Consider the following 12,325-nt stretch of genomic DNA (forward strand, 5'->3'; position numbering starts at 1 on the left):
TTAAGAAGCTATTATATAACTCGGGGTCATGAATATTATGCCTTCTGGAGAGATGGCTCAGTGGTTGAGAGTTCTGGCTTTTGCAGAGGACCTAGGTTTGATTCCTAGCACCCACATAGTGGCTGGCAACCATTTGTAACTTAGGCTCCAGGGCATTTGATTCTGATTTCTGTGAACACCAGGCACACACCTGGTGTGCAGGCATACATGCAGGCAAAAAATTCATACAGGAAAGTAAATAAATCTAAAAAAATATTCCTTTTTCTCCCTTAATACTGTTTTGGTTTTTGGGATAAAACTTTGCTGGCCTGGAGCTTGCTGTGTTGCCCAGGCTAGCCTCAGGTTCAAGTTCCTGTAAGTTTAGAGTCGCAAACAGATGTGCCATTAAGCCCAGCTCTCATTTAACATTTTTTCCCCTCAAGACAAGGTTTCCCTGTGTAGCCCTAGCTGTCCTGAAATTTGCTGTGGAGACCAGGCTGGCTTTAAACTCACAGAGATCTACCCGTCTCTGCCTCCTAAGTGCTCCACCACCTGGCATCTTACTAAATTCTTCTGTAGGTGTTTTTTGATTAGGAAGGGCAGCCTATGTTTAGCTTTCTTCTTTTGCATGTGGATAGCCACAACATCCTTTGTGGATTTTGATTTTTAATGTTTATTTGGTTCTCCTTTTAGTGGGAATTCTCTCTTGGAGATAATAAAGAAAAAACAAGGTTCCTGGCTTTATCTTAAATACCAGTTATTTTTTTTTATTTTTTTTATTTTTTTTTACTTTTTTTTTTTTTACCAGTTATTTTTGATGCTCATGTCGCATATGGGAAGAAGTTGGTGGCCCAGCGCTCACACACTTCTTTCATCTGGGGACAGGACAGAAAGCAGGCTGCAGTCTTTTTGCTCTGCCATCAAGTCCAGCCCCACAATATCTTCCAGTGCTTAGCAACTCGTGTCTTCTTTTTCACAGGGGACCTGGCAGGTCGTACAGATGTGTTTGGAAAATCTTCATTGAGGATCTGGAATGTGACACGGTCGGACTCAGCCATCTATCGCTGTGAGGTCGTTGCTGTACATGACCGAAAAGCCGTCGATGAGATTACCATTGAGTTAATTGTGCAAGGTGGGAACCCATCAATGTGAAGCACCTTACGAGTCCTTAGCTCTAGAATAAGAGAGCAGCTCATTTTTTGATTTCATTTTTCCAGAGCTGCATCCCTGGGCTATCTGCGGTTTGGAGAGGGGAGCTAGTGAGGCTGTCAGGAGGTGGTGGGAAGGGTTGGAAGTTGGAGACAGAGGCTGAGCACCTGGTGTGTTCCTTACCAGCCTAGGGCCCTGCCTTTGCATAATCTCCTTTTCAGTTTACTCCTGAAGGTGGAAGGACTGGAAACTGGGATTGGACACACGGGGTGGAATGAGCTCCAATAGCAGGCAGCCTGCAAATGGGCTGTGGTCTTTGGAGCTGGTTTACTACCCTGGGTTTTGTTATGAAGGGCTTCCACTGAAACTTAAACACCGACCTGTATTTTTACCTGCAGTGAAGCCTGTGACCCCTGTCTGCAGAGTACCGAAGGCTGTGCCCGTAGGCAAGATGGCGACACTGCAATGCCAGGAGAGCGAGGGCTATCCCCGGCCTCACTACAGCTGGTACCGCAATGATGTGCCACTGCCTACAGACTCCAGAGCCAACCCGAGGTTCCACAACTCCTCGTTCCGTGTGAACTCCGAGACGGGCACTCTGGTAAGAGCTCCTCGGAAGTGAGGACGCAGATGTGTTTGTTGCAGCCTTGGATGCTTTAAGGAAACCTGTACAGCTAGAAAAGTCGAAAGGGCAAGTAAACAAATGTGTGGGCAGTATTAGAATCCTAGTTTGATCAGTCGAACAGGCAAATCAGCATGTGAGGGAAATATGATTATTGGCAGATGCTTGATATTAAGCAATTATTAACAAAATTGTATTGTGATTATAATTCTTTAGTCCTTTATCATACACAGTAGTGTTTCTCAACTTGGGGGTTGAACGACCCTTTCACCGGGGTCACCTAAGACCACTGGAAAATACAGATATTTACATGAACATTTATAAATGTAACAAAATTACAGTTATAGAGTAGCAATGAAAACAGTTTTATGGTTGGAGGTCACCACAACAGGAGCAATGGGATTAAAAGGTCAAAGCATTAGGAAGGCTGAGAACCATTGATGTAGAGATAGATTCTTAGGGATAACACAGACCTGGAATTTACTTCAGAATAACCTACTGGTAGTGGGAGGCCACATGGGAGACAAAAAGAAAGAAAACAAAGGCTTGGTCAAGCAGCAGAGGACAAGCTGGCCTTGAGGCACTTCTCAGCAGGGGGTTGTCTTGGCTCCCGTACCCAGCAGCATGCAGTGATCAGGTGAATCGGGACAGGATATTTGGTACTGTCTAAGGAGAGTTATTAGGATTGCTTTGACTTCACAGTGAAAGTGAAGCTGGCTTCTCTGTATCCTGGAGAGAATTCCTTGTTGCAGGCTCTGAGGTGAGGATCACGTGCCAGGGAAGCCAGAGGAAGGCACAACAGATGAGCTGACTACTGTGTGGTCTCATCAGGCCTTTGCCAGCCTTGGCGTCTGTCTCTCTTTTGTCGTGTTGAGTGAAGTAATGCTTGTCATTTCTGAACAGGTTTTCAGTGCTGTCCACAAGGACGACTCTGGACAGTACTACTGCATTGCTTCCAATGACGCAGGCGCATCCAGGTGTGAGGGGCAGGACATGGAAGTCTGTGAGTCATTTGAGATCACACTGGAGTCTGGGGATTGAATAGGACATTTGGAGATGAATGCTAGATGTCAGGTTAGCTAATAATCATCCTGCCATGCGTCAGTTTTCCTCTGGCGCTGACAAGGGACTCGTCAGATCCAGTGGAGCCTGAGGATTGTGTGTATGAAAAAGCACAGGATCGAAATAAGTAAATCCTCAGACAAACTTCCGGGCAGCTTTGGGTGTTGGCGACACAGTCATGGAACTTTCACAGGGTACAATAAACTCTTTGGAAAATGATTGAGGTGTCAAAACCCAGTTGTTTGGGGAACCTGACAGGCTTCTAAGAATTTAGCCTGTCATAGTAGCTAGGTTTTCAGGAAAAGCACCATGCCTTTCCCTGTTCTGTGATGTCATCTCTTGGGAGTGGGCTAATGGGAGGAAGTGGATAGGCTGAGTTGAGCCACATGGGGAGCTTCTCAAATTCTCAGTTGTGGCCACCCCTAGGACAGTGGTTTCCATAGCCTGCTGGAGGACTGTTACACACAGGGCCCAGGGAGCATTTGCTGTTGTAGGAAGGTTTCCTGCATTCTTTGTGCATCTTTGTTTACATAAGAAATAAACTACTGGAGCCTCTGCCTGGAGGATGCAGGGATTCTAAGAGGGCCGAGGATAGGCGGCCAGTGAAGGGAAAGGGCAGGTTTGCACTTTTATGTCTAAGATTTGAAGCTTTCTTTTCCCCAAGTAACCCCAGGTAATCTACAGCAAAGGCAGGCCATGTAAATTAAGGTTACTTGCCTTAGGGCTCCTGGCTCTTAATTCTACAGAAATATAGCCATTTCTCCATGAGTAATATCTTAAAGCCTTTTCTACACTGGCAAACTTCTCAGTGGCTTTGAGTGACCATGTTTCACAATTGGGGATTACAGTAGCCTTTATCTTCTAAGCCAGAGAGATATTAAGAGTCACTTTCCTCTTTTGGATAAAGTAGGCATGAATGGACAGAGGGGTAAATGGGGTAGGGTGGCGGTAGGTGTTGGAAAGATGACCTAAGAAAGTCCAGGTCTTTTGAATGATCACACCATCTCTGCCCATAAACCCTTTCTGTAGATGATCTGAATATTGCTGGGATTATTGGGGGAGTCCTGGTTGTCCTTATTGTTCTTGCTCTGATCACGATGGGTATCTGCTGTGCATACAGACGTGGCTGCTTCATCAACAATAAACAAGATGGAGAAAGGTATGCCTGCCTTGTCTGAAGGTGAAGTTCAGGCTTGCATTAACAAATTGGCACACCACTGAATGGTCCTCTTCTGTTCACAGTTATAAGAGCCCAGGGAAGCATGATGGAGTTAACTACATTCGGACAAATGAAGAGGTAAGAGAGCAGAAAACCCATGCCAGGAGACCCAGCGATTTGCAAGGTACCTGGGAGTTATAGTGCACCCCCGAGCTCCTTGGCCATCATGGTAACTCCTTCCTTGTGGGTTTACAGTGCCAATGCGGTTTACTTTCCTCTGCTAGTGTTGCCCTGGTTTCCTCTTTGGGCGGCATGGTTAGCCTACGTTTGATTTGATCAGTGTCTCCTACACCACTCACCGAAGCCCCTGAACTGTTGGTTCTTTGTGCTGTCTTTCCAGGGTGACTTCAGACACAAATCGTCCTTTGTCATCTGAGACCCGATGGCTGGGAGAGCATTGCAAATACCTCTACTGGAGACTGGTCAAGGGTGCTGCGAGCCCAGGGCACCTGCAGAGCGCCATGCAGAAGCTTTTTGTTTTGGCCAAAGTCGACTCCTCCCTTGCTCTTTACCAAGCCACATGAATAAAGAAATCCTCCTGAAGATGGCATAGTAACTTAGATTGTTGCTAGCCTTTTCCCTTAGAGGGATTAGGATGATCTTCAAAGCTTTTCTGTTATCAGTTCTCTTGTGCAGGAAAACTTGGACTGTTTCTTGACCCCGGGTTGTTTAATAGCCAGGACGACACTGGCTATGAGAAGATGAGGGGCCGGGCTGCAGCAGCAGCTGTGTGAGCTCGCCTGTGATGGTGTCCCAGGAAGGTTTCAGGCAGTCAGTGCCTTGCTCTCTGGACCCTGACCCACCGTGTTGCCTCTGTTGATTGGCCAGTATTTTCATGTCCATCCTGGAGAATCTATTTGGATCAGCATTTTATAAAAACCCAAATCAGAAAGGTAAAATTGCTTGCTGGAAAGAGAGTTCTTATCCAGAGAACTCTTGTTCCCAAGAGCTGCCAGGATTTAGGAGAACCTGTCTTAAGCTAAGTCTGAAATGGTACTGAAGTCTGCTTTTCTATTGATCTTGCTTATTTTATAAAATTTTAACATTCTAAATTTTTGCTAAAGATGTATTTTGATTATTGAACATTTCTATATAAACTGTAAATATATTGCCACACAGTATTTCAAAACGTATTTTTTTAAGAGTTCAATTTAAGATTAGAAGGCTTGGGCTACTAGTGTTCAACTGGAAACTACCAGTAATAAAAGTCTTTTAAGGAATTCTCTTCGTTCATAAAACGTTTTAGCATTTTTCTTAAGAAAACCACTGTTGCTTAGGAAACCATTGAAGACTTTCAATCTAGTCATGTTTGTATCTTTCTGTATAAGGAAACCCTGGGAACTCCTGGGCTAGTTTTGAACGGCCTCTTCCTGAGATTTCCTATTCCCAGAGAGGTACAATGCAGACAAAGCTGGATGGTTCCTGGGGTTCGTTCACTGCTCATGGTCACTAACTTGTGTAGGATGGAACGTCCCTGACAGCCTGCACAGCCCTGGCCTCAGCTCTCTACCAGGATTCAGATGTTCACTGGTGGTATTCTGGGCTGTGCAGTGCGCTGGTCTTAGGTGGGAAGCCTAGGAAGGCTGGTGACCAGTGGCATCCCAGTCTTAGGGTGCGGGGACAGAGCTCAATCTGTTCTGGAGAGATCATAAGACAAAGGCAGTGTAGTTGTTTTTAAAATTCATTTTAATTATTTGTTTAGTTGATAAGTGCATCCAAGGCCAAAGGCAATTTGAAACCGAACCTGTCAACTCCAGTAATATTTAAAAAGATTCTACTGTTCTCTTTGTTGTGGTGAAAGTGGCCAACGCTGCAGGCTGTCTCCCCCAGGACAAGCCCTTGTGTCCAGCCCAGCTCTTTGAAGCCAGTCAGAAAGTACAGCCAAGGTACAGAGCCAGATGGGGAGCAAAGAGAAATACCCGACCAAAAGCAGTTTTCTAATTTTTATTTTAAATCTTTTATCTACCGGAGACACTACTCATTTTATGGAACATTAAAAACACCATTCAAAAGCCTTTATTCTTCAGGAACAGACGTCCTTCGTCTCAAACACTTTACCATGCTAGATCAGGATGTAAAGTGGTTTGAAGCCAGGGGCGTCTAAAGGAGTTCCTAATCCTACCTTGCACCCAGAGAGGTTTTTATGGAGGAGCTAGCCACTTTGTGATGTTAATATTTTTTTTATACTTCTACAGTCCCCCACCCCTTCCTTTTTTCACTGAATACTTGAAGCACACCGTTTTTTGTTTTTTTTTCTTATGTGGAAGGCTATATGCTAAGATACTGGCAGGAACAGTAGGGTGGTAATTCTGTGCCTGTCCAGCACACCCGGTTTCTCTTGCTCTGCATCCTGGATTATCTCATCCCTCCTCTACCCCTGCCCCTCTCTTGGTAGAGCAGGACAGCCGCAGCTCTGAAGGGGTGGGGTGGGAGAGTAATACACTGACCTTCCAGTGGCTGTCACAGCAATAGGGCAGCTCTGAAGGGGTGGGGTGGGAGAGTAATACACTGACCTTCCAGTGGCTGTCACAGCAATAGGGCAGCTCTGAAGGGGTGGGGTGGGAGAGTAATACACTGACCTTCCAGTGGCTGTCACAGCAATAGGGCAGCTCTGAAGGGGTGGGGTGGGAGAGTAATACACTGACCTTCCAGTGACTGTCACAGCAATAGGGCAGCTATGTTGCTCCCTCCTTTTCTCTTTAATGCCCTAAGCATTCTTTCACAGTGCCATGGGAACTAGTCTGACAAGGTAACACGTGAGCCTGGAAAGCAGTAGCCTGTGCCTGGACAGACGTGGCCTGAAGAAGCTCACTGACCCGTAAGATGTGAATGTGACTGAAGGAACCTGAAAGAGGCTGGTTTTTTGCTTGTTTGTTTTTGACTATTGATGTTGAAGTTGTTGTTCATAGACGTTACAGACTTATACTAACACAACTGCAATTTGGTTATTTGTTAAAACTTGCTCATTTATAAAAACTTAAAAAAAAAACCCATAAAATGAAACCACTTATTTCTTTGTGTTAGTTGATCCTGTATTCTTAGCATCTGGCTAGGCACATACTCTGCAAAGGCTCCACCACAATAAGAAAAGCCACATCGGTATCAGCCAAGTGTTCACTCAGGAGCAGCTATGACATGTATCCCACCAGCTGTCAGAGCTTCTTTACAGCGGAGAAGAGTAATTCTCCATTCCCGACTCTAGCTACCACATGCACACTACAAACGCCAGTTCCGGTGCTGGAGGCTTGCCTAGGCACACCTGCTCCTGGCTTATTGGGGGCAGGAAAAGGGTGGCACTAGCCAGGTATGGCAGAGCAGAGCGTGCCTGTGGTCCCTGCTACTCAGGAGGCTGAAACAAGGAAAGGACCAGACGAGTCCAGTTCAGCATGCTGAGCAACACAGTGAGACTCATGTTTCCAAAGAAGCAGAACACTGAATTCCATGTCTTGGGTTCCTGGAAGAGTACCAACACCAGAGACCCAGGTCCCTTGTCCCTTCGCGGTGTCACGTAGCAGTCCCACTGCCACTCTAAGGCCGGAAGCCGTTCTGTCATAAACAGGATTATACCCAATGTACTTATGGGATGTCTGTCGTTAGGGAGACAGAAAGTCTCTATCTGGGAACAAAGGCAGGTGGGCACATGACCCTAATGGGAAGGAGTTTATTCTATTTATATTTTAAGTATTTTTAAATCCTTAATGCAGTGTTAAGAAGACCACCAATAAAGCCCTGTCCCAAAAGCCAGAAAATTATATTAAATGCTAGGAGATTATATTTATATTTGACCTTTATTCCTTAATTTTAGAAAGACTGTACACCTCTTTTAATAAAATCTTCAATTATAAATAATAGAAAAATATTTCAATTCAGATTTTGCCATTAAGGAGAAATATCTGTCATAGTGAATTTGGAGAAGCTATAGACACTTGAGTTACACAGAGGAAAGCTGGTTTCTAAAATTGTGTTCCTTAAAAACCAGATTGTAACTTAACCACAGGTTTAACACTCAAACACATCACAATATTAAATAGCTTAATGTTATTGTAAAAAAAAAAAGTCTAGATATGCCATCTCTGTATATATTTACAAATCTCAACTGCAGTAAAATAAACAGAACTATGGAAGGTTGGTCAGCCAGCACAAGTTGAACAAAGTCATGTTGGCATCCTGGCATCCTACGAAAAGAACTGGCGGCACTGTATGGCAAGTCTCTGCGCATGTAGACCATGCCCACGCCATCCTTTTCCCTTCCACATGAGAAAGGCCAGTGTCCCGCAGGGTTCTGCCTTCAGTCACTGCTCACACACACTATTTCAGTTGGCTGTCTTCAGGGGGATCTTGCGGAGGGACCTCCTGCTGGATCTTGGGTTGCTGTTGTTTCTGGCTAGAGACTTTATGTTCCACTGTGGAGACTGTGGAGGCCTGAAGAAGAAAATGTACAGTCAATGAAAAGAAAAAAAACTCTACAAAAATGCCCACCCAAGAATACTTACGATTCAGATGAGGGAGGGTGACTTGATCGGGGGAGGGGGAGGGAAATGGGAGGCTGTTGCGGGGAGGAGGCAGAAATCCTTAATAAATAAATAAATTAAAAAAAAAAGAATACTTACGATTTATCAGGAAGTGATAAACATAAAATGTCATTTCCTTGCTCTTGAGCTTCCATTTTCTCTGAAAAGGAGTAAAAAACAAAGTAATATAGTTTTCCCAGAACTTCAGAGGCAGTGGATATCCTGATGAGATGAAACCCAGAACTTACCTTTGGTAAGAAACGGAGTTGCTGGTGTCCCTATGTAACTGACTCCCACTCCAAATGTGACGTCACTGATGGACCCTGGGAAAGGGGAAACTGTGTTAATAAAAATTGGGTACTACAGAGACATCAAGTGCAGGGAATTAAGTGCCTTAGCCAGTGAGGTCTCTGCTCTGGTTCTCATTCCTGACCTCTACCTCACACACAGGTGACGGCCACTCATCGAAAGCTTCCCTTTGCCTCAGGACTGCACCCAGACAGAGACACCCTCCGTCTCTACTGACTTCCTCTTTCCACCAGGGCCTTTCTAAGGTTACACTGTAGCCAGGCCTTCATTTGCACACACCTGTAGCTCCTCCCAGCTCACTCGTATTTTCCTTCAGTGACTGCCTGTATGGAGGGGACCCTCAATTCCCCTCCTGGTTCTCTCTCTCCATTTCCTATGTTCCTCACCTGTATCTCCTAAGGAGATGTCAAAGCACACTGCTTAAGCCCCATGGTGTTTCTTCCTTGTTCCTATATGTTGGAAGGATTGGTCCTCTAAAGCTTTAACTAGCCAGCACCACAGGCTATATCTCCACGTAGAATCAGTACCCACCTTGTCACTCTCTTCTTCCTTCTTCCTGTCTTGCCCTCCTTACTATCTCAGTTCGTCCCACCCTGTACTCTTAATCTTCCATGGTGTGTCCCTGTCGGCCTCCTCAGCCTCACTTAGAAACACACTTAGAAACACAGAGTAGCCTGGGATTGTGTTCTGTCTCTTTCACCAGCAGAAATTCAAGTCATTCACAGTCAGTTTATATGAGATGTAAAGTGTTTTAACACAGCATCTGCTACAAGGTAAGTGCCAAGGAAATAACTTATTAGCTATAATTCTCTATGTTACTAGAGTCACACTGACTTAAAGAACAGGTAAAGTTAGTGTCCTGGTTCGGTATCTTGAGGGGCTCTATCAGTTTGAGCTAGCCCAAGTCACCCTTATAAGCCCAGGAACTCCACAAACATGAATCTGCTTGTGTCCCCTGGGCATATGGATGACCATTCTTCACCAGGCCCAACTCTTCTGTCATCTCTACCTGCCCATGACACATTGCCCCATCCTGGAGTCCTATAGCTATAGCCTTGGTGCACTGCGGACCAGCCTAAGCTGCTAGAGACTCCATGAGGGAGTAGAGCCTGGGTCTACATGCTTCATTCCTATGGGCACAGGTGTGAGGCTTGCTCCAGAGCTTACATTTCCCACATTGTATCATCTCATAAGGAGCATACAATTCCACCTTCATGGGTGGAAACATGCTAACATCCACTGCAGTGCTGTACCACTGACAGCTACGCAGACTCTGCTAACTGGCAGAAAATCCCATCTTTTGTACTACCATCAAGCAGTATAGGGCTGCTTGTTTTGTTCCCTGGAAGATCTCTACCTGCAATGTCAAAGGAATCACGCGTGCATGCACCCCGCCCCCGCTCCTGCCTCACACACTGCCTATCCCAGCTGGATGCCTATAGGCACCCTGGGTAGTTCTCACAGCTCTAGTGCACTGCTCAGAATCAAAGGCAGAATGAGAACTCAGGACAACAATTCTATTCAGAATAGTAAAAACAGAACCTAGGAATGTCTAATGGGCTGGGTTGGGGGTGGGGGAAAAGGCACACCTCTACAAGGACAGTTATAAAATGCAGCAGAAGAAATATATATAAGATGAGAAAGAATTCTGTGTGGGATAAAGGGATGGCTGGATCAGCTATTAAAGGCTAGACTCATAACCAAGAAGATAGGACTTCCTATGTTTATGGATCACCAGAATTCACATCATGAAAAACGGATGTATAAAATAAATGCTGATCCAATGACTCTTTATCAAAATTCCATTGATGTTTGCAGAAATAGAAAAAAAATTCTAAAATTTACACAGAAGCACAAAAGACCCCCAAATAGCCCAAACAGAGATCAAGCAGAGAGAGAACAAGGCTGGTGTAGCACAGTACTGAGTTCACTCTGCCACTTACACTCAGGGCAGGGAGAGGGCTGTCACAATGACCTACACAGCTCCGGTCACTTGATTTTCAACAAAGGTGTCTTAAAATGAAGGAAAAAACCCACACTCTTCAACAAGTAAATGGAACAAGGAAAACAGGCTCTTCCTACAGAACTGCAAAATGAGATCTTTTCACACTTGGTAAAAATCATCTGGAAATGTGTCAAAGGTCTCAGTGTAAGACTTTCAAATTGCTAGAGGAAACACAGGGAAAATTTCAAGATACAATCATGGGGAATGACTTTCTAAATAGAATTCCAGAAACCCAACAAATGACAGCGAGACCTGAGAAATGGGATTGCATCAAATCAATCACAATGCTCTACACAGCCCAGGGAACAGCAGAGGGAAGAGACAACCTATGCACTGTGACGAAATCTTTGCTGGGACTCTGGTGAAGTTAATAGCTATAGTATAAGAATTAAAACAGTTTCCAAAGAACGAAATCCAATGGGTAAATGGGCACATTAACCCAAGTTCTCAAAGAGCAGGTGGCTAATAAATACATGAAAAAACTATCCTCAGGCATCAGGGAAATGTGAATCCTAACTGAAATGAGGCCAGATACCAAGCTCATCAGAATGGATGGCTACCATCAAAAAAAGTGCTGGGTAGGATCCCAGGCCAGGGTGGGAACGTATAAATCATCTGAAGGCAGCAGGGCTTCATGCTCTGAAAATTCTTCCAGGAAGGAGAGAACAGGGGCCTTCTTTAAGCATTCATTCTTTCCTGGCTCAGAATATAGATGTCCTGACCCACTGACATCCAAGTTTGATTTTCCATCACAGCTGAGTCCATACATGCAAATTAGAGCAACATGAATGTACCACGCCAGATTTCACTGCTAGGCAACACACATTGCCCGGAAACCAACTGAAGACTGACGCAGGGACTCACGGGTTACACAAACCTGAAATGAGGTCCATGTGCTGCTTCTACAGCATATGGTACCTAACCGCCAAAATAGAAGCACTTTGTTCCCCTGAGCAGAACACTGAACATAAAAACTTCGCTCTGTAAGAGGAGGACAATTTTGCATATCTAACGTCATACCTGCTGGTACCCAGCAAGTTAAAATTATGTCTTAATGTCAAAAACTGCCACAATCCAGTTGTTATCTAAGGAAAAGTAGGGCAGGAATTCTGATCATTTGTAGTAATCTCCCTTAAAAGGAGGTCCTGCATGACAATGACCTATCCCTCTTACAGATTTTAAGACACCAAAGCACCATGAGTTAACAGAATGCCAAGTCGCCAGAACCCAGCCTACCGGTATGCTGGGAAAGTCCGTGGGCTGCTGGCATGAGTGTCTCCTCATGCTGCACAGAAGGAGTGGAAGCTCTCTTCTTGTCTCACTGTATCAGGACCCAAACTGAGGGGGGGCACAGAGGTCACCATCTGGTGTGTTTGAGATCTCTGCAGTATCTACCCAGGGTAGTGGCTGGCCTCATACAGGCAGGAGTAAAACAGGTTCTAGCAAACAAGAATGAAGCTGAAGTGTAG

The 12,325-nt window shown here is 45.0% G+C and overlaps 2 protein-coding genes across 4 annotated transcripts in view; one reads left to right on the forward strand and one right to left on the reverse strand.

Annotated features, from left to right (window-relative positions):
• Nucleotides 1-4,642, forward strand: part of Jam3 (junctional adhesion molecule 3) — a 57,077-nt gene extending 52,435 nt beyond the window's left edge. Inside the window, exons 4-9 of the mRNA XM_075966479.1 lie at nucleotides 959-1,111; nucleotides 1,527-1,729; nucleotides 2,654-2,753; nucleotides 3,842-3,971; nucleotides 4,055-4,109; nucleotides 4,372-4,642. Coding sequence (XP_075822594.1) covers nucleotides 959-1,111; nucleotides 1,527-1,729; nucleotides 2,654-2,753; nucleotides 3,842-3,971; nucleotides 4,055-4,109; nucleotides 4,372-4,407 — 677 coding nt within the window. The 3' untranslated portion in view covers nucleotides 4,408-4,642. The remainder of the gene's footprint in view (nucleotides 1-958; nucleotides 1,112-1,526; nucleotides 1,730-2,653; nucleotides 2,754-3,841; nucleotides 3,972-4,054; nucleotides 4,110-4,371) is intronic.
• A 1,962-nt stretch (nucleotides 4,643-6,604) lies between these two features.
• Ncapd3 (non-SMC condensin II complex subunit D3) overlaps nucleotides 6,605-12,325 on the reverse strand; it is an 82,233-nt gene continuing 76,512 nt past the window's right edge. For all 3 annotated transcript variants that reach the window (XM_075966475.1, XM_075966477.1, XM_075966478.1), the window contains 3 exons: nucleotides 8,791-8,865; nucleotides 8,642-8,702; nucleotides 6,605-8,453 (listed from right to left, as the gene is read on the reverse strand). In XM_075966475.1, coding sequence (XP_075822590.1) covers nucleotides 8,345-8,453; nucleotides 8,642-8,702; nucleotides 8,791-8,865 — 245 coding nt within the window. In that variant the 3' untranslated portion in view covers nucleotides 6,605-8,344. The remainder of the gene's footprint in view (nucleotides 8,454-8,641; nucleotides 8,703-8,790; nucleotides 8,866-12,325) is intronic.

This window comes from Microtus pennsylvanicus, chromosome 3, assembly GCF_037038515.1.
Source record: "Microtus pennsylvanicus isolate mMicPen1 chromosome 3, mMicPen1.hap1, whole genome shotgun sequence".
Classification (NCBI taxonomy): domain Eukaryota; kingdom Metazoa; phylum Chordata; class Mammalia; order Rodentia; family Cricetidae; genus Microtus; species Microtus pennsylvanicus.